At 54.9% G+C, this 19365-nt stretch overlaps 1 protein-coding gene across 1 annotated transcript in view; it reads left to right on the forward strand.

The window, feature by feature from the left end:
- polr2i (RNA polymerase II subunit I) overlaps window positions 1–19365 on the forward strand; it is a 30249-nt gene that overhangs the window by 2728 nt on the left and 8156 nt on the right. The window contains exon 2 of the mRNA XM_072490107.1: window positions 3237–3291. Within this exon, the coding sequence (XP_072346208.1) occupies window positions 3237–3291 (55 nt within the window). The remainder of the gene's footprint in view (window positions 1–3236; window positions 3292–19365) is intronic.

Consider the following 19365-nt stretch of genomic DNA (forward strand, 5'->3'; position numbering starts at 1 on the left):
CAACCCCCCCCCAACTCCCTCAACCCCCCCCAACTCCCTCAACCCCCCCCAACTCCTCAACCCCCCCCAACTCCCTCAACCCCCCCCCAACTCCCTCACCCCCCCCAACTCCCTCATCCCCCCCAACTCCCTCATCCCCCCCCCAACTCCCTCACCCCCCCCCCAACTCCCTCACCCCCCCCAACTCCCTCACCCCCCCCCAACTCCCTCACCCCCCCCCCAACTCCCTCACCCCCCCCAACTCCCTCACCCCCCCCCAACTCCCTCACCCCCCCCCCAACTCCCTCACCCCCCCCAACTCCCTCACCCCCCCCCAACTCCCTCACCCCCCCCAACTCCCTCACCCCCCCCCAACTCCCTCACCCCCCCCCAACTCCCTCAACCCCCCCCAACTCCCTCAACCCCCCCCCCCAACTCCCTCCCTCCCCCCCCCCCAACTCCCTCCCTCCCCCCCCCAACTCCCTCCCTCCCCCCCCCCCACTCCCTCACCCCCTCCCAACTCCCTCCCCCCCCCAACTCCCTCCCCCCCAACTCCCTCCAACCCCCCAACTCCCTCCAACCCCCCCAACTCCCTCCAACCCCCCCAACTCCCTCCACCCCCCCAACTCCCTCGCCCTCCCCCAACTCCCTCGCCCTCCCCCCCAACTCCCTCGCCCTCCCCCCAACTCCCTCGCCCTCCCCCCCAACTCCCTCGCCCTCCCCCCAACTCCCTCGCCCTCCCCCCCAACTCCCTCGCCCTCCCCCCCCAACTCCCTCGCCCTCCCCCCCCAACTCCCTCGCCCTCCCCCCCAACTCCCTCGCCCTCCCCCCAAATCCCTCGCCCTCCCCTCCAACTCCCTCGCCCTCCCCTCCAACTCCCTCGCCCTCCCTCCAACTCCCTCGCCCTCCCCTCCAACTCCCTCGCCCTCCCCTCCAACTCCCTCGCCCTCCCCTCCAACTCCCTCGCCCTCCCCTCCAACTCCCTCGCCCTCCCTCCAACTCCCTCGCCCTCCCCTCCAACTCCCTCGCCCTCCCCTCCAACTCCCTCGCCCTCCCCTCCAACTCCCTCGCCCTCCCCTCCAACTCCCTCGCCCTCCCCTCCAACTCCCTCGCCCTCCCCTCCAACTCCCTCGCCCTCCCCTCCAACTCCCTCGCCCTCCCCTCCAACTCCCTCGCCCTCCCCTCCAACTCCCTCGCCCTCCCCTCCAACTCCCTCGCCCTCCCCTCCAACTCCCTCGCCCTCCCCTCCAACTCCCTCGCCCTCCCCTCCAACTCCCTCGCCCTCCCCTCCAACTCCCTCGCCCTCCCCTCCAACTCCCTCGCCCTCCCCTCCAACTCCCTCGCCCTCCCCTCCAACTCCCTCGCCCTCCCCTCCAACTCCCTCGCCCTCCCCTCCAACTCCCTCGCCCTCCCCTCCAACTCCCTCGCCCTCCCCTCCAACTCCCTCGCCCTCCCCTCCAACTCCCTCGCCCTCCCCTCCAACTCCCTCGCCCTCCCCTCCAACTCCCTCGCCCTCCCCTCCAACTCCCTCGCCCTCCCCTCCAACTCCCTCGCCCTCCCCTCCAACTCCCTCGCCCTCCCCTCCAACTCCCTCGCCCTCCCCTCCAACTCCCTCGCCCTCCCCTCCAACTCCCTCGCCCTCCCCTCCAACTCCCTCGCCCTCCCCTCCAACTCCCTCGCCCTCCCCTCCAACTCCCTCGCCCTCCCCTCCAACTCCCTCGCCCTCCCCTCCAACTCCCTCGCCCTCCCCTCCAACTCCCTCGCCCTCCCCTCCAACTCCCTCGCCCTCCCCTCCAACTCCCTCGCCCTCCCCTCCAACTCCCTCGCCCTCCCCTCCAACTCCCTCGCCCTCCCCTCCAACTCCCTCGCCCTCCCCTCCAACTCCCTCGCCCTCCCCTCCAACTCCCTCGCCCTCCCCTCCAACTCCCTCGCCCTCCCCTCCAACCCCCTCGCCCTCCCCTCCAACCCCCTCGCCCTCCCCTCCAACCCCCTCGCCGCCCCCCCCTCCAGCCCCCTCGCCGCCCCCCCTCCAAACCCCCTCGCCGCCCCCCCCTCCAAACCCCCTCGCCGCCCCCCCCTCCAAACCCCCTCGCCGCCCCCCCCTCAAACCCCCTCGCCGCCCCCCCCTCAAACCCCCTCGCCGCCCCCCCCTCCAAACCCCCTCGCCGCCCCCCCCTCCAAACCCCCTCGCCGCCCCCCCCTCCAAACCCCCTCGCCGCCCCCCCCTCCAAACCCCCTCGCCGCCCCCCCCTCCAAACCCCCTCGCCGCCCCCCCCCTCCAAACCCCCTCGCCGCCCCCCCCCTCCAAACCCCCTCGCCGCCCCCCCCTCCAAACCCCCTCGCCGCCCCCCCCTCCAAACCCCCTCGCCGCCCCCCCCTCCAAACCCCCTCGCCGCCCCCCCCTCCAAACCCCCTCGCCGCCCCCCCCTCCAAACCCCCTCGCCGCCCCCCCTCCAAACCCCCTCGCCGCCCCCCCCTCCAAACCCCCTCGCCGCCCCCCCCTCCAAACCCCCTCGCCGCCCCCCCCTCCAAACCCCCTCGCCGCCCCCCCCTCCAAACCCCCTCGCCGCCCCCCCCTCCAAACCCCCTCGCCGCCCCCCCCCTCCAAACCCCCTCGCCGCCCCCCCCCTCCAAACCCCCTCGCCGCCCCCCCCCTCCAAACCCCCTCGCCGCCCCCCCTCCAAACCCCCTCGCCGCCCCCCCCTCCAACCCCCTCGCCGCCCCCCCCTCCAACCCCCTCGCCGCCCCCCCCTCCAACCCCCTCGCCGCCCCCCCTCCAACCCCCTCGCGCCCCCCCCTCCAACCCCCTCGCCGCCCCCCCCTCAAACCCCCTCGCCGCCCCCCCCCTCCAATCCCCTCGCCGCCCCCCCTCCAACCCCCTCGCCGCCCCTCCCCTCGCCGCCCCCCTTGCCAGCCGCCTCTTCCACTTCTGGCAACTCTTTCTTTCCACACAAACCCCCCCCCCCCCCCCCCCCCAACTTCTTATTCCTGCTTGAAAACAAGGGTGAGAATTTTTGCGATCCCGGCATTCTGTGGCTGGCCGCCATTGTAGGTCAGTGAGCCCAGGATTAATGGGAGAATGAGACATGCTGTGAGCTGGAACACAGGCACAGGTTTGGGATTGCAAAATACTTCAGATGCTGGAAATCACACCCAGCAGACAAGCAGTGTCCGCAGAGAAAGGAGGGGGGATAATGTTTATGGCTGTAACCCTTGTAATTTGAACATTATTGACACATTTTTATTCTTTGCGTCAGTAATAACATGCTGTACCCGAAGGAAGATAAAGAGAATCGGATCCTGCTTTATGCGGTGAGTTTAAGCATAATTTACGCAGGCTTTGGTGGATAGTGATGTGAGGCCAGTGAATGATCCTCCTTCATATGTTAGAACTGTCATCAACTTCAAATGGTAAAAACAAAATAAATATTTACACTTTGGACACAGAGGGAGCGCACGGCTCTCACAGTCAATGTGAGCAATCAGCTCGCCCCTCGCTTCACTCGCCCCTCGCTTTACGTGTGAATCACTTCAGCCATACCGGCAGGAAAAAAATGCAAATCAGCAGAATGTGAGAGCTGTATGTGGGCCACACTCTGAACCCTAATGGCCCGCATCCGCCGCCCCACCCCAATGGCCGCATGTTGCCCACCACTGGTCTGAAGAGTTACAATATTGGAGTCGAGGGGGTGAAAGTATTTACAGGATCTAGCCAGGTAACGGATATCTGACAGATTGAACAACAAAATGGATGATGGTGTAAGGCGAACGAGGGTGGTGCTGAAGGGGGGGGGGCGGGAGGTGAGTAGTTTAATCGCCACCATCCAAAAACAAATGAGGGCAGAGGCGATGATCTGAAATTGTTGAACTCGCTGCTGGGGAAGGTGAAGTCAGATGCTGTTCCTCGAGCGTAGGGGAGTAAGGGCAGAGGTTGGCAGGTGATGTACTCTGTGTTGTGTGCATTTCTTGAGTGGGGTAATGCAGAGGTAAAGGTGGCCTCTTCTGGGTTCCCGGTTCTTCCGACACTCCGAAAATCGCCACCTCTGGACTCGGTGCCACCCTTGTTTTTAACACCATGGACATGACATCCTCAAACCCCTGCCAGAATCCCCTAAGCTTCGGGTATGCCCAGAACATATGAACATGGTTTGCTGGTTCTCCCGCGTACCTTCCACACCTGTCTTCTATCCCAAAGAACCTGCTCAGTGGCCCGATGAACGACCTTAAATTGAATCAGGCTCAGCCTGGCGCATGATGTGGAAGCGTTGTCTCGACTCAACGCATCCGCCCAGAGACCATCCTCTATCCCTCCTCCTAACTCCTCTTCCCATTTGTGTTTCAGCTCCTCGGTCTGCGTTTCCTCTGCCCCATGAGTTCTTCATAGATGTCCGAAACCCACCCCTCTCCCACCCATACTCTGGAAACTACCCTGTCCTGTATCCCCCTTGGTGGTAGGGGCGGGATGGTTGAGACCTGCCTGCGTAGGAAGTCCCGCGCCTGCAGGTACCTAAACTCATTCCCACCCGTCTATTCAAATTTCGCCTCCAACTCCCTCCGTCTGGGAAAGCTCCCCTCTCGGAACATCCTCTCGATCCCTGCACTATGCCATCTCTGAAACCCTCCATCCAGCCTCCCCGGGGCAAACCGATGATTATTTCAGATTGGAGTCCAAACCAATGCTCCCTCTGCTCCCACATGTTTCCTCCATTGCCCCCAGACTCTCAGGGCCGCCACCACCACGGGGCTGGTGGAGTACTGTGCTGGCTGGAACGGCAGAGGTGCCGTTACCAATGCCCCCAAATGCGTGCCCTTACATGATGCCGCCTCTACTCGCTCCCATACTGACACCACCCACTTCCTAATCATGGCTATATTTGCCGCCCAATAGTAATTGCTAAAGTTAGGCAGCGCCACCTGCCCTCCCCCGGCTACGCTCCAGCATCAACTTTTTTACTCGCCGTGTCTTGCCCGCCCATACAAAGCCCGAGATCACCTTGTTTACCTATTTAAAAAAGGCCCGTGGAATGAAAATGGGGAGGACTGAAAAACAAACAGGAATCTCGGGGGGACTGTCATTTTCACTGTCTGTACCCTCCCAGCCAATGATAGCGGGAGCACGTTCCACCTTCGGAAGTCTTCCTTCCTGTGGTCCACCGGTCGGGTCAAATTTAGCTTGTGTAGCCATTCCCGTGCCTGGATGGCTAAATACCGAAAGCTTCCCCCTATCAGAGCATTAGTAATTGGGGACTCGATAGACAGGGGCACAGATAGGAGATTTTGTGGGAGCGTGAGAGACTCACGTTTGGTATGTTGCCTCCCAGGTGCAAGGGTACGTGATGTCTCGGATCGTGTTTTCCGGGTCCTTAAGGGGGAGGGGGAGCAGCCCCAAGTCGTGGTCCACATTGGCACTAACGACATAGGTAGGAAAGGGGACAAGGATGTCAGGCAGGCTTTCAGGGAGCTAGGATGGAAGCTCAGAACTAGAACAAACAGAGTTGTTATCCCTGGGTTGTTGCCCGTGCCACGTGATAATGAGATGAGGAATAGGGAGAGAGAGCAATTAAACACGTGGCTACAGGGATAGTGCAGGCGGGAGGGATTCAGATTTCTGGATAACTGGGGCTCTTTCTGGGGAAGGTGGGACCTCTACAGACGGGATGGTCTACATCTGAACCTGAGGGGCACAAATATCCTGGGGGAGAGATTTGTTAGTGCTCTTTGGGGGGGGTTTAAACTAATGCAGCAGGGGCATGGGAACCTGGATTGTAGTTTTAGGGTACGGGAGAATGAGAGTATAGAGGTCAGGAGCACAGATTTGACGTCGCAGGAGGGGGCCAGTGTGCAGGTAGGTGGTTTGAAGTTTGTCTACTTCAATGCCAGGAGTATACGAAATAAGGTAGGGGAACTGGCAGCATGGGTTGGTACCTGGGACTTCGATGTTGTGGCCATTTCGGAGACATGGATAGAGCAGGGTCAGGAATGGATGTTGCAGGTTCCGGGGTTTAGGTGTTTTAATAAGCTCAGAGAAGGAGGCAAAAGAGGGGGAGGTGTGGCGCTGCTAGTCAAGAGCAGTATTACGGTGGCGGAGAGGATGCTAGATGGGGACTCATCATCCGAGGTAGTATGGGCTGAGGTTAGAAACAGGAAAGGAGAGGTCACCCTGTTGGGAGTTTTCTATAGGCCTCCAAATAGTTCTAGGGATGTAGAGGAAAGGATGGCGAGGATGATCCTGGATAAGAGCGAAAGTAACAGGGTAGTTATTATGGGAGACTTTAACTTTCCAAATATTGACTGGAAAAGATATAGTTCGAGTACATTAGATGGGTCGTTTTTTGTACAGTGTGTGCAGGAGGGTTTCCTGACACAATATGTTGACAGGCCAACAAGAGGCGAGGCCAAGTTGGATTTGGTTTTGGGTAATGAACCTGGCCAGGTGTTGGATTTGGAGGTAGGAGAGCACTTTGGGGACAGTGACCACAATTCGGTGACGTTTACGCTAGTGATGGAAAGGGATAAGTATACACCGCAGGGCAAGAGTTATAGCTGGGGGAAGGGCAATTATGATGCCATTAGACGTGACTTGGGGGGGGTGGGGGGATAGGTTGGAGACGTAGACTGCAAGTGTTGGGCACGCTGGATAAGTGGAGCTTGTTCAAGGATCAGCTACTGCGTGTTCTTGATAAGTACGTACCGGTCAGGCAGGGAGGAAGGCTTAGAGCGAGGGAACCGTGGTTTACCAAAGAAGTGGAATCTCTTGTTAAGAGGAAGAAGGAGGCCGATGTGAAGATGAGGTGTGAAGTTTCAGTTGGGGCGATGGATAGTTACAAGGTAGCGAGGAAGGATCTAAAGAGAGAGGTAAGACGAGCAAAGAGGGGACATGAGAAGTATTTGGCAGGTAGGATCAAGGAAAACCCAAAAGCTTTCTATAGGTATGTCAGGAATAAGCGAATGGCCAGGGTAAGAGTAGGACCAGTCAAGGACAGGGATGGGAAGTTGTGTGTGGAGTCTGAAGAGATAGGCGAGATACTAAATGAATATTTTTCGTCAGTATTCACTCAGGAAAAAGATAATGTTGTGGAGGAGAATGCTGAGACCCAGGCTATTAGGATAGATGGCATTGAGGTACGTAGGGAAGAGGTGTTGGCAATTCTGGACAGGCTGAAAATAGATAAGTCCCCGGGGCCTGATGGGATTTATCCTAGGATTCTCTGGGAGGCCAGGGAAGAGATTGCTGAGCCTTTGGCTTTGATTTTTATGTCATCATTGGCTACAGGAATAGTGCCAGAGGACTGGAGGATAGCAAATGTGGTCCCTTTGTTCAAAAAGGGGAGCAGAGACAACCCCGGCAACTATAGACCGGTGAGCCTCACGTCTGTAGTGGGTAAAGTCTTGGAGGGGATTATAAGAGACAAGATTTATAATCATCTAGATAGGAATAATATGATCTGGGATAGTCAGCATGGCTTTGTAAAGAGTAGGTCATGCCTCACAAACCTTATCGAGTTCTTTGAGAAGGTGACTGAACAGGTAGACGAGGGTAGAGCAGTTGATGTGTATATGGATTTCAGTAAAGCGTTTGATAAGGTTCCCCACGGTAGGCTATTGCAGAAAATATGGAGGCTGGGGATTGAGGGTGATTTAGAGATGTGGATCAGAAATTGGCTAGCTGAAAGAAGACAGAGGGTGGTGGTTGATGGGAAATGTTCAGAATGGAGTTCAGTTACAAGTGGCGTACCACAAGGATCTGTTCTGGGGCCGTTGCTGTTTGTCATTTTTATCAATGACCTAGAGGAAGGCGCAGAAGGGTGGGTGAGTAAATTTGCAGACGACACTAAAGTCGGTGGTGTTGTCGACAGTGAGGAAGGATGTAGCAGGTTACAGAGGGACATAGATAAGCTGCAGAGCTGGGCTGAGAGGTGGCAAATGGAGTTTAATGTAGAGAAGTGTGGTGATTCACTTTGGAAGGAATAACAGGAATGCAGAATATTTGGCTAATGGTAAAGTTCTTGGAAGTGTGGATGAGCAGAGGGATCTAGGTGTCCATGTACATAGATCCCTGAAAGTTGCCACCCAGGTTGATAGGGTTGTGAAGAAGGCCTATGGAGTGTTGGCCTTTATTGGTAGAGGGATTGAGTTCCGGAGTCAGGAGGTCATGTTGCAGCTGTACAAAACTCTGGTACGGCCACATTTGGAGTATTGCGTACAGTTCTGGTCACCGCATTATAGGAAGGACGTGGAGGCTTTGGAGCGGGTGCAGAGGAGATTTACCAGGATGTTGCCTGGTATGGAGGGAAAATCTTATGAGGAAAGGCTGATGGACTTGAGGTTGTTTTCGTTGGAGAGAAGAAGGTTAAGAGGAGACTTAATAGAGGCATACAAAATGATCAGGGGGTTAGATAGGGTGGACAGTGAGAGCCTTCTCCCGCGGATGGAAATGGCTGGCACGAGGGGACATAGGTTTAAACTGAGGGGTAATAGATATAGGACAGAGGTCAGAGGTAGGTTCTTTACGCAAAGAGTGGTGAGGCCGTGGAATGCCCAACCGGCAACAGTAGTGAACTCGCCAACATTGAGGGCATTTAAAAGTTTATTGGATAAGCATATGGATGATAATGGCATAGTGCAGGTTAGATGGCTTTTGTTTCGGTGCAACATCGTGGGCCGAAGGGCCTGTACTGCGCTGTATCGTTCTATGTTCTATCACTCTAAACGGCAACTCCCCCAGTAGCCTCTCCTGCCCCCTTGCCTGGATCGCGAACATCTCACTTCCCCCATGTTCAATTTATAACCCGAAAACCGGCCAAATTCTCCTAGAATCCTCATAATCTCTCCCATCCCCTCTAGTGGGTCAGAAATATATTGGAGCAGTTCATCTGCATATAGCGAGACTCTATATTTCACCCCCCCCCCCCCCCCCCCCCCCCCCCCCCCCCCCCCCGAACCAGCCCCTTCCAGCTCTTGAGGCTCTCAACGCAATTGCCAGCGGCGAACGGCAGTGGGGAGAGGGGGCATCCCTGTCTCGTTCCCCGGTGCAGCCTATAATAGCCCGATGTCAACCTGTTTGCCAGTACACTCGCCACAGGCGCCTGATACAGCAGCCTAACCCAGTCGATGAAGCCCCGTCGAAACCCAAACCTCCCCACCACCTCCCACAGATGGGTCCATTCCACCTGGTCCAAGGCCTTCTCTGTCCATTGCGACCACTACCTCGAAGTCCCTACCCTCTGAGGGCACCATGATCACATCCAACAGTCTTCTGATGTTGGCCGCCAACTGCCTGCCCTTAACAAATCCCTCCCCAATCACATCCGGAACGCAGTCTTTGATCCTTGAGGACAAGATTTTGGCCAGCAGTTTGGGGTCAACATTTAGTAAGGAGATCGACCTGTCGGACCCAGATAGCTTCGGGTCCTTCTCCCGCTTCAAATCAAAATCAGTGAGATGGTGGCCTGTGACATCGTTGGGGGAAGCACCCCTTGCTCCCTTGTCTCATTAAATGTCCTCGTCAGCAGCGACCTCAGCATCCCAGAGAACCTTTAATAAAAACTCCACTGGGTACCCGTCCGGTCCCGGGGCTTTACCCGACTGCATGGCCTTCAGCCCTTCCGCTATTTCTTCAATCCCTATCGGGGCCCCCAGCCCTTCTACCAATCCTTCGTCCACCTTTGGGAACTCCAGCCCTCCCAGAAATTGCCTCATTCCTTCCGGCCCAGCTGGGGGTTACAACTCATATAGCCTGCTATAAAACTCCTTGAACGCCCTGTTAACCACTGCTGAATCTCCGACCAAGTTCCCGTCTCTGTCCTTCACTTTCCCAATCTCCCTGGCTGCCTCCCTCTTTCTGAGCTGCTGCGCAAGCATTCTGCTGGCCTTCTCGCCATACTCATATATCGCCCCCCTCGCCTTCCTCAGCTGCTCCACCGCCTTCCCTGTAGTTAGCAAGCCAAACTCCGCCTGTAGCCTCTGTTGTTCCCTTAGAAGCCCTGCCGACCTGAAGTATTTCCCTTATCAGTCGATCCGTCTCTGCTCTATCTACCTTCTCCCTGTGGGCCCGTATCGAAATCAGCTCCCCTCTGACCACTGCCTTCAGCGCCTCCCAGACCATCGCTGCCGAGACTTCCCCGTGTCATTAACTTCCAGATTGTCCTGGATGCATTTCCTCACCCGCCCGCACACCACCTCATCTGCGAACAGTCTGACATCCAATCTCCAATGCGGATGCTGGCCACCCTCCTTGCTCACCTGTAAGTCCACCCTGTGCGGGGCATGATCCGAGACCGTGATCGCTGAGTACTGTGTCCACCAGTAAAGCCCTGTTCAAGATGAAAAAGTTGATCCGGGTGTACACTTTATGTATGTGTGAGTAGAAGGAGAACTCCTTCACTCTCGGTCGCCCAAACCTCCATGGGTCCACTCCCCTCATCTGCTCCATAAACCCCTTTAGCTCCTTTGCCATTGCTGGCACCCTGCCTGTCCTTGAGCTCGACTGGTCTAGCCTTGGGTCAATGACTGTTGAAGTCCTCCCCCCATGACCAGCTTATGCGAGTCCAGGTCCGGGATCTTCCCCAACATCTCCTTATAAACTCCACATCGTCCCAGTTTGGCGGGGAGACAGTCACAAGCACCACCAGCAGCCCTTCTAGTTTCCCACTAGCCATGATGTACCGACCACCCACATCCGCAATTATTCTTCCCGCCTCGAATGACACTCGCTTATTAATCAGGATCGGGATCCCTCTAGTCTTAGTCCAGCCCCGGGTGAAATACCTGCCCAACCCATCCCTTCGTCTAGTCTGATCGATTACCCTAAGATGCGTCTCCTGTAACATTGCCACGTCCGCCTTCAATCCTCAAATGAGTGAACATGCGTGTCCTCTTAACCGGCCCATTTAGCCCTCTAACGTTCCACATGAGCAGCCTGGTCTGGGGGCTTCTCTCTCTCTCTCTTCTCCTCCCCCCCCCCCCCCGCTGATCAACCATCACCATTCTCAGGCCCGCCCCCAGGCAGCCTCCGTCCCCGACCTCCCTTTTGTCTCCCAGCAACAGTCGGGCCCCCCGTCAGCAGAGCAATCCCCCCCCCCCACATCGAAAATTCACACCTCCATCCCCCACCAGTACAAATGGAAACTTATTTACAAAAATACGCGGCAGCTGCAATATAGTGCAAAAACAAAAGTATTTTTAATGTGAACACTGCAGCAAAGTTCAATCACCTCAGTCCCTTGCCAGCCCTTCTGGCAAAGTCCATCGCTTCCTCGGGCGACTCAAAATAGAAGTGGTGCTCCTTGTAGGTAACCCAAAGACGGGCCGGATATAGCAGTCCAAACTTCACCTTCTTCTTGAAGAAGGTCGACTTTACTTGGTTAAATCCCGCTCTTCTCCTGGCCACATCCGCGCTCAGGTCTTGGTAAATGCGCAGGTTGCTGTGATCCCACTTGCAGCTCCGTGTCTGCTTGTCCCATCGTAGAATACGCTCCTTAGCCAGGAACCTGTGTAGTCTCACCGCCATCGCCCTCAGGGGGCCGCCTACATGCGGCTTCTTCGCTCGTGTTCTGTGCGCCCTGTCCACCTCCAAAGGGCGAGTGAACGCCCATCCCCCATTAGCTTCTCGAGCATGTCCGCTATATATGCCCCTGCAGCCGCTCCTTTGGACCCCTCCGGGAGACCAACGATCCTCATGTTCTGCCGGCGGAACCTAATCTCTAGATCCTCCACCTTCTCCTGGAGCCTTTTCTGTTGGTCTCTCAGCATCCTCATCTCCACCTCCATTGTTTGGTGTTCCTCGTGCTCGGTCAGTGTCTTCTCCACTTTCTGGGTCGCCCGATCTTGAGCATCCAATCTCTGTTCCAGCCGAGCAATTGATTCCTTAATCAGTTCCAAGCATTCCTGTTTCTGCTTGGCGAAGCCCTTTTGGATAAACTTCATCAACTGCTCCGTCAACTGCTGGGTCGTCGAGCCAGAACTCCCGCTCGTCCGCCATGCTTTTCTCCGCTGCAGCTTCAACCCAGGCTTTCTCTGTTCGCCTATTTCTTCCTTTGCGAGCACTCCTGGTCCGCCTCTCCGTGCACTGGTGTGGGACTCCTCCTCACAGTCACGTCCACTATCGATTTTTCAAATAAGATCCGGGAACAATTCGGGGAAAAGGTCCAAAGGTCCATCCTGAGCGGGAGCCACCAAATGTGCGACCTACTTCTTCATGGCCGCCACTGGAAGTCCCAGGTCAATGCATTACATTAAAAATTCGACATCCTGACGGACAATCAGGACAATCACACGTTGGTGTGTTCTATTGAAGCGAGAGATCCTGCAAATTAAACCATGGAAAATCTGGACTGGTGTGTTAAATACTCTCTGATTTCTGTGTACATCCATCACTGTGACAAAGACTGTGATCCTGACCAGCTATCTCTCTGTCTCTTTCTTGATCAAATATACACCTGGGCAGTTTGATTTAGCTCAGTTGGCTGGACATCTGATTCGTGATGCAGAGCGAGGCCAACAGTGTGGGTTTGATTCTGTACCGGCTGAGGTTATTCTTGAAGGCCCTGCCTTCTGAACCTTGCCCCTCGCCTGTGGTGTGGTGACCCCCTGGTTAAATCACCACCAGTCAGCTCTCCTTCCCAAAGGGGAAAGCCGCCTGTAGTCATCTGGGACTATGGCGATTTTACTGTTTCTTTTTTAAAAAAAATATATTTTATTGAAATTTTTTTCCAAACAACAACTTTTTCCCTCTTACAAAGCAAACGTAACAGTAAAGAAATTTTTAACAATACACAAATAACTAAACCCCATAATCTTTTGACATAAACTAAACTAACCCCCCCCTCCCCCCTGGGTTGCTGCTGCTGGTCATCTGTCTTCCCTCTAACGTTCCCCTAGGTAGTCGAGAAATGGCTGCCACCGCCTGGTGAACCCTTGAGCCGATCCTCTCCGGGCAAACTTTATCTGCTCCAGTTTAATGAACCCCGCCATATCGTTTACCCAGGCCTCCAGTCCGGGGGGTTTCGCCTCCTTCCACATGAGTAGGATCCTGCGCCGGGCTACTAGGGACGCAAAGGCCACAACGTCGTCCTCTTTCGCCTCCTGCACTCCCGGCTCATCCGCAACTCCAAATAGAGCTAGCCCCCAGCCTGGTTTGACCCGGGCCTTCACCACCTTCGAAGTCACTCCCTTCCAATACCCTTCCAGTGCCGGGCACGCCCAAAACATATGTGCGTGGTTTGCCAGGCTCCCGCCGCACCTCCCACATTTGTCCTCCACTCCAAAGAACCTGCTCAATCTTGCTCCCGTTATGTGTGCTCTATGTAGCACCTTAAATTGAATCAGGCTAAGCCTGGCGCATGAGGAAGAGGAATTTACCCTGCTTAGGGCATCAGCCCACATACCCTCCTCTATCTCCTCCCCTAGTTCTTCTTCCCACTTTCCTTTTAGTTCGCCCACCAACTCCTCCCCCTCTTCCCTCATCTCTCGGTATATCTCTGACACCTTGCCCTCTCCGACCCATACCCCTGAAAGCACTCTGTCCTGAATCCCCTGTGTCGGGAGCAGTGGAAATTCCCTCACCTGTTGTCTGGTAAACGCCCTCACCTGCATATATCTCAGGAAGCTTCCCCGGGGCAACTTATACTTTCCCTCCAATGCTCCCAAGCTCGCAAAAGTCCCATCCATAAATAAATCTCCCACCCTCCTAATTCCCAACTGGTGCCAGCTCTGAAATCCTCCATCCATTCTTCCTGGGGCGAACCTATGGTTGTTCCTAATTGGGGACCCCACCAGGGCGCCCTGCACCCCTCTCTGTCGCCTCCACTGTCCCCAGATATTCTATGTTGCCGCCACCACCGGGTTCGTGGTAAACATTTTTGGCGAGAACAGTAGCGGCGCCGTCACCAGCGCCTCTAAACTCGTCCCTTTACAGGACTTTCTCTCCAGTCTTTTCCACGCCGCTCCCTCACCCTCCATCATCCATTTACGTATCATTGCCACATTGGCGGCCCAATAGTAATCGCCCAAGTTCGGTAGTGCCAGTCCACCTCTGTCCCTACTACGCTGAAGGAACCCCCTCCTTACTCTCGGAACTTTCCCTGCCCACACTAAGCTCGTGATGCTCCTGTCTATTTTATTGAAAAAGGTCTTGGTGATTAGTATAGGGAGACATTGAAATACAAATAAGAACCTCGGGAGGACCATCATCTTAATTGCCTGCACCCTGCCCGCCAGCGACAGAGGCTGCATGTCCCACCTCTTGAAGTCCTCCTCCATTTGTTCTACCAGCCGTGTCAGATTAAGTCTGTGCAAGGTTCCCCAGCTCCTAGCGATCTGAATCCCCAGGTATCGGAAGTTTCTTTCCACTTTCCTTAGAGGCAGGCCTTCTATCTCTCTACTCTGGTCCCCTGGATGTATCACAAATAATTCACTCTTCCCCATGTTTAGCCTATACCCCGAGAAATCCCCAAACTCCCTCAACATTCGCATAACCTCTATCATCCCCCCCCCGCTGGGTCCGACACGTATAACAATAGGTCATCCGCATATAACGAGACTCGATGTTCTTCTCCCCCTCAAATCACCCCTCTCCATTTCCTGGAGTCTCTCAACGCCATGGCCAGAGGTTCAATTGCCAACACGAACAACAATGGGGACAGCGGGCATCCCTGTCTTGTTCCCCTATATAGTCGGAAATACTCCGATCTTTGTCGACCCGTAACTACACTTGCCATTGGAGCCCCATACAGAAGTTTGACCCAGCTAATAAACCCGTTCCCGAACCCAAACCTCCTTAACACTTCCCATAAATACTCCCACTCCACCCTATCAAATGCCTTCTCTGCATCCATTGCCGCCACTATCTCTGCCTCCCCCTCCACTGGGGGCATCATTATCACCCCTAATAGTCGTCGCACGTTAACATTCAGTTGTCTCCCTTTTACGAACCCTGTCTGGTCTTCGTGCACTACCCCCGGGACACAGTCCTCTATCCTCGATGCCAGTACCTTTGCCAACAATTTGGCGTCCACGTTCAATAATGAAATAGGTCTATAGAACCCGCACTGCAACAGATCTTTATCCCTCTTCAAAATTAGCGATATCGTCGCCTCCGACATCGTCGGGGGTAAAGTCCCTCCTTCCCTGGCCTCATTGAACGTCCTCACCATCAACGGGGCCAACAAGTCCACATATTTTCTGTAATATTCCACCGGGAACCCGTCTGGTCCCGGAGCCTTCCCTGCTTGCATGCTTCCCAGTCCCTTAATAACCTCGTCCACCCCAATCGGTGCCCCCAGGCCTACCACCTCCTGCTCCTCCACTTTCGGGAACCTCAATTGATCCAGGAACTGCCGCATCCCCTCCTCTCCCTCTGGGGGTTGAGACCTATACAGTCCCTCATAGAAGGTCTTGAACACCTCATTTATCTTTCCTGCTCTTCGCACCGTGACTCCCTTTTCGTCTCTAATTCCTCCTATCTCCCTCGCTGCTGTCCTCTTTCGCAATTGATGAGCCAACAGGCGACTAGCCTTTTCCCCATATTCATACCTCCTCCCCTGTGCCTTCCTCCACAGCACCTCCGCCTTTCTGGTGGTCAGAAGGTCAAACTCCGTCTGGAGTCGTCTCCTCTCCCTGTACAGTCCCTCCTCCGGGGTCTCTGCAAATTCCCTATCCACCCTTAAAATCTCCCCCAGTAATCTTTCCCTTTCCTTGGCCTCTGTTTTCCTTTTGTGGGCCCCAACGGAGATCAGCTCTCCTCTGACCACCGCTTTTAGTGCTTCCCATACCACTCCCACAGGGACCTCGCCGTCGTCATTGACATCCAGGTATCTCTCAATACACCCTCGCACTCTTGCACACACTCCCTCATCCGCCATCAATCCCACATCTAATCGCCAGAGTGCTCTCTGCTCCCTTTCCTCTCCTAATTCCAGGTCCACCCAATGTGGGGCATGGTCCGAAACCGCTATGGCTGAATACTCAGCTTCTTCCACCCTAGACATCAACGACCTTCCCAAAACAAAAAAATCTATCCGGGAGTATACTTTATGGACATGGGAGAAGAAGGAGCACTCCCTGGCCCTAGGTCTAAGAAATCGCCATGGATCCACTCCCCCCATTTGGTCCATAAACCCCTTAAGCACCTTGGCCGCTGCCGGCCTTCTTCCGGTCCTTGAGCTGGATCTATCTAGCCCCGGGTCCAGCACAGTATTAAAGTCCCCTCCTAAAATCAAGTTTCCTACCTCCAGGTCCGGTATACAACCCCAGCATCCGTCTCATAAATCCCGCATCGTCCCAATTCGGGGCATACACATTAACCAACACGACCTCCATTCCCTCCAGCCTGCCACTCACCATTACATATCTACCTCCGCTATCTGCTACGATGTTCTTTGCTTCAAATGCTACCCGTTTCCCCACCAAAATGGCCACCCCTCTGTTCTTTGCGTCTAGTCCTGAGTGGAACACCTGTCCCACCCATCCTTTCCTTAACCTAACTTGATCCGCCACCTTTAGGTGCGTCTCTTGGAGCATAACCACGTCTGCCCTTAGTCCTTTCAAATGCGCGAGCACTCGGGCCCTTTTTATCGGTCCGTTCAGGCCTCTTTCTAGCGTGATTGCTCCCCCCATATTACTTCCGTAAGTCAGCTGACTTCAACTGACCCCGGCTACTCCTGCTCACTCCTCGACCCCCCCGTGTGGGGAACTCCCATCTGCCTTGCGCCTGTCTTCCCGCCATATTCTTTCTGGCGCGGGAACATTCCTTTACCTGACCCCCCTCTTGTGGCGCAGCTCCCTTTCCCCTCCCCCTCCCCTTCCTCATTCTCCATCTATGTCCCGTCTTTCCCCCCTCACCAGCGCCCACATTTCCCAATGTCTCCCCCCTTCCCAATTTACTTCTCAATTAACTTCAACCATAACATTAACAATAACATTTCCTGCAGCATCAGTCCCTCAGTTCCGATCCAATTTCTCCTCTTTGATAAAGGTCCATGCTTCCTCCGCCGTCTCAAAATAATGGTGTCTCTCCTGATACGTGACCCATAGTCTTGCCGGCTGCAGCATCCCGAACTTCACCTTTTTATGCAACACCTCCTTGGCTCGGTTAAAGCTCGCCCTCCTTCTCGCCACCTCTGCACTCCAATCCTGGTACACCCGTACCACTGCATTCTCCCATCTGCTACTCCGCACCTTTTTAGCCCATCTCAGGACCTCTTCTCTATCCTTAAGGCGGTGAAATCGCACGATTATCGCCCTGGGTGGTTCTCCCGCTTTTGGTCTTCTCGCCGGGATCCGATGTGCCCACTCCACCTCCAAGGGGCCCGTAGGGGCCTCAGCACCCATCAGTGAGCTCAGCATCGTACTTGCATAAGCTCCACAGTCCACTCCTTCCACATCCTCAGGGAGACCCAGTATCCGAAGGTTCTTCCTTCGCGCTCCGTTTTCTAGGGCCTCGATCCTTTCAGTACACTTTTTATGAAGTGCCTTGTGCGTTTGTGTCTTAACCGCCAGGCCCAGGATCTCGTCCTCATTATCCGTCACCTTATGCTCCACCACGCGGAGCTCTGTCTCCTGGGTCTTTTGTGTCTCCTTGAGCCCCTCAATTGCCTGTAGCATCGGGGTCAGCACCTCCCTCTTCAGCAGCTCCACGCACCGTCTCAAAAATTCATCCTGCTCGGGCCCCCATGTCGCCTGTGCTTTCTCCGCCGCCATCTTGTGCTTCTCCCTTTCTGACCCTTTGGTCGATGATTCCTCGCGCTGCAGCCGTCGCCGCCGGTTTTTTCCTCCTTCGTTGGGGGGGGACTCCCTTCTCACTCACCCCACACCGGGTTGCGTCGCCCAAAAATTTCCCGTTGGGGCTCTTAAAAGAGCCCGAAGGTCCGTCGGAGCTGGAGCCGCCGAAACGTGCGGCTAGCAAGGCATCACCGCAACCGGAAGTCGGTTTTACTGTTTCTAAAAGCAAAATACACACAGCTGAGGCAATTGGATCAGTCTGGAGTGTCCCGTCCAGAAAGGTTTCTATTCCACTTCTCATACATGCAGAGACTAGGCTTGCATTCCCCTTGAGTGTAGAAGATTATGGGGTGATTCAAGTGTTTGAGATGATTGGGCAGTACTGCTGTCTCACAGCGCCAGGGATCCAGGTTCAATCCCGGCGTCGGGTCACTGTCTGTGCGGAGTCTGCACGTTCTCCTCGTGTCTGCGTGGGTTTCCTCTGGGTGCTCCGGTTTCCTCCCACAATCCAAAGATGTGCAGGTTAGGTGGATTGGCTATGCTAAATTGCCCTTGTGTCCAAAAGGTTAGATGGGGTTACTGGGTTACGGGGATAAATTATATAGATGGCCTTAACATGTTTCCTGGTCCGGGCTTATTTCACAAGCAGTCTTGGCCGCTTCTAGCTCCCCGCAGCTGTGTTTTTATGTTGAGGAATGTAAAGCAGGAATGGGAGAGCTGAAGTTTACAACCCGAGATGTGAAATCACGCTGAGTGATACCATAGGCAAGGTTGTTGCTGTGAAACCGGTCTAACACCATCTTAAGGCTGTGCGTAGGGCGGTGTGAAAGTAGCAGAGCTGGTCACTTAAATCAAGAACAAGTTTGAAGAAAAGCTGAATGTTTTCGACAGAGAAAGAAACACGTCTTGATTGTAAGTGAAACAAAATAAGTGTTGAATGGTTTCCAATGTCTTGTGGCTCCCATTGGAATGGAGGCAAGCTTTTAAAAAATAAATTTAGACCACCTAATTGTTTTTCCAATTAAGGGGCAATTTAGTGTGGCCAATTCAATTACCCTGCACATCTTTGGGTGTGACCCACGTTTATATTGTTTCACTTACAATAGACACGTGTTTCTCTTTCGAAAACATTCAGCTTTTCTCCAGGCTTGTTCTTAATTTAAGTGAGCAGCACTGCTACTTTCACACACACCTAGGCACAGCCTCAGGATAGTGCTAGACAGGTTTCACAGGAATAACCTTATCTATGTTAGCACTCACAGGGAGAATGTGCAAACTCCACATGGATAGTGACCCGGGAACGGGATCCAACCCAGGCCCTCTGTGTCGCGAGGCAGCAACGCTAACCACTGCGTCACCCCAAGGAATGGAGACAAGCTGATTAAATCTAGCGACAGTCAAGTGTAATAAGAAATAGGAGCAGGAGTCGGCCATTCAGCCCCTCAAACCCACTCCAACATTCAATACTATCAACTCCACTTTCCTGCCCGTTCTCCAGAACCCTTCAACCCATTACCAGTTAAAACTCTGTCTATCACCTCAAATTTACTAATGTCCCAGTATCCACCGCATTCTGGGGTAGCGAATTCCACAGATTCACCACCCTTTAAGAGAAATAATTTCTCCTCGTCTCTGTTTTAAATCTGCTCCCCCTTATCCGAAAACTAG

Source organism: Scyliorhinus torazame, chromosome 25 (genome assembly GCF_047496885.1).
Source record: "Scyliorhinus torazame isolate Kashiwa2021f chromosome 25, sScyTor2.1, whole genome shotgun sequence".
Classification (NCBI taxonomy): Eukaryota; Metazoa; Chordata; class Chondrichthyes; order Carcharhiniformes; family Scyliorhinidae; genus Scyliorhinus; species Scyliorhinus torazame.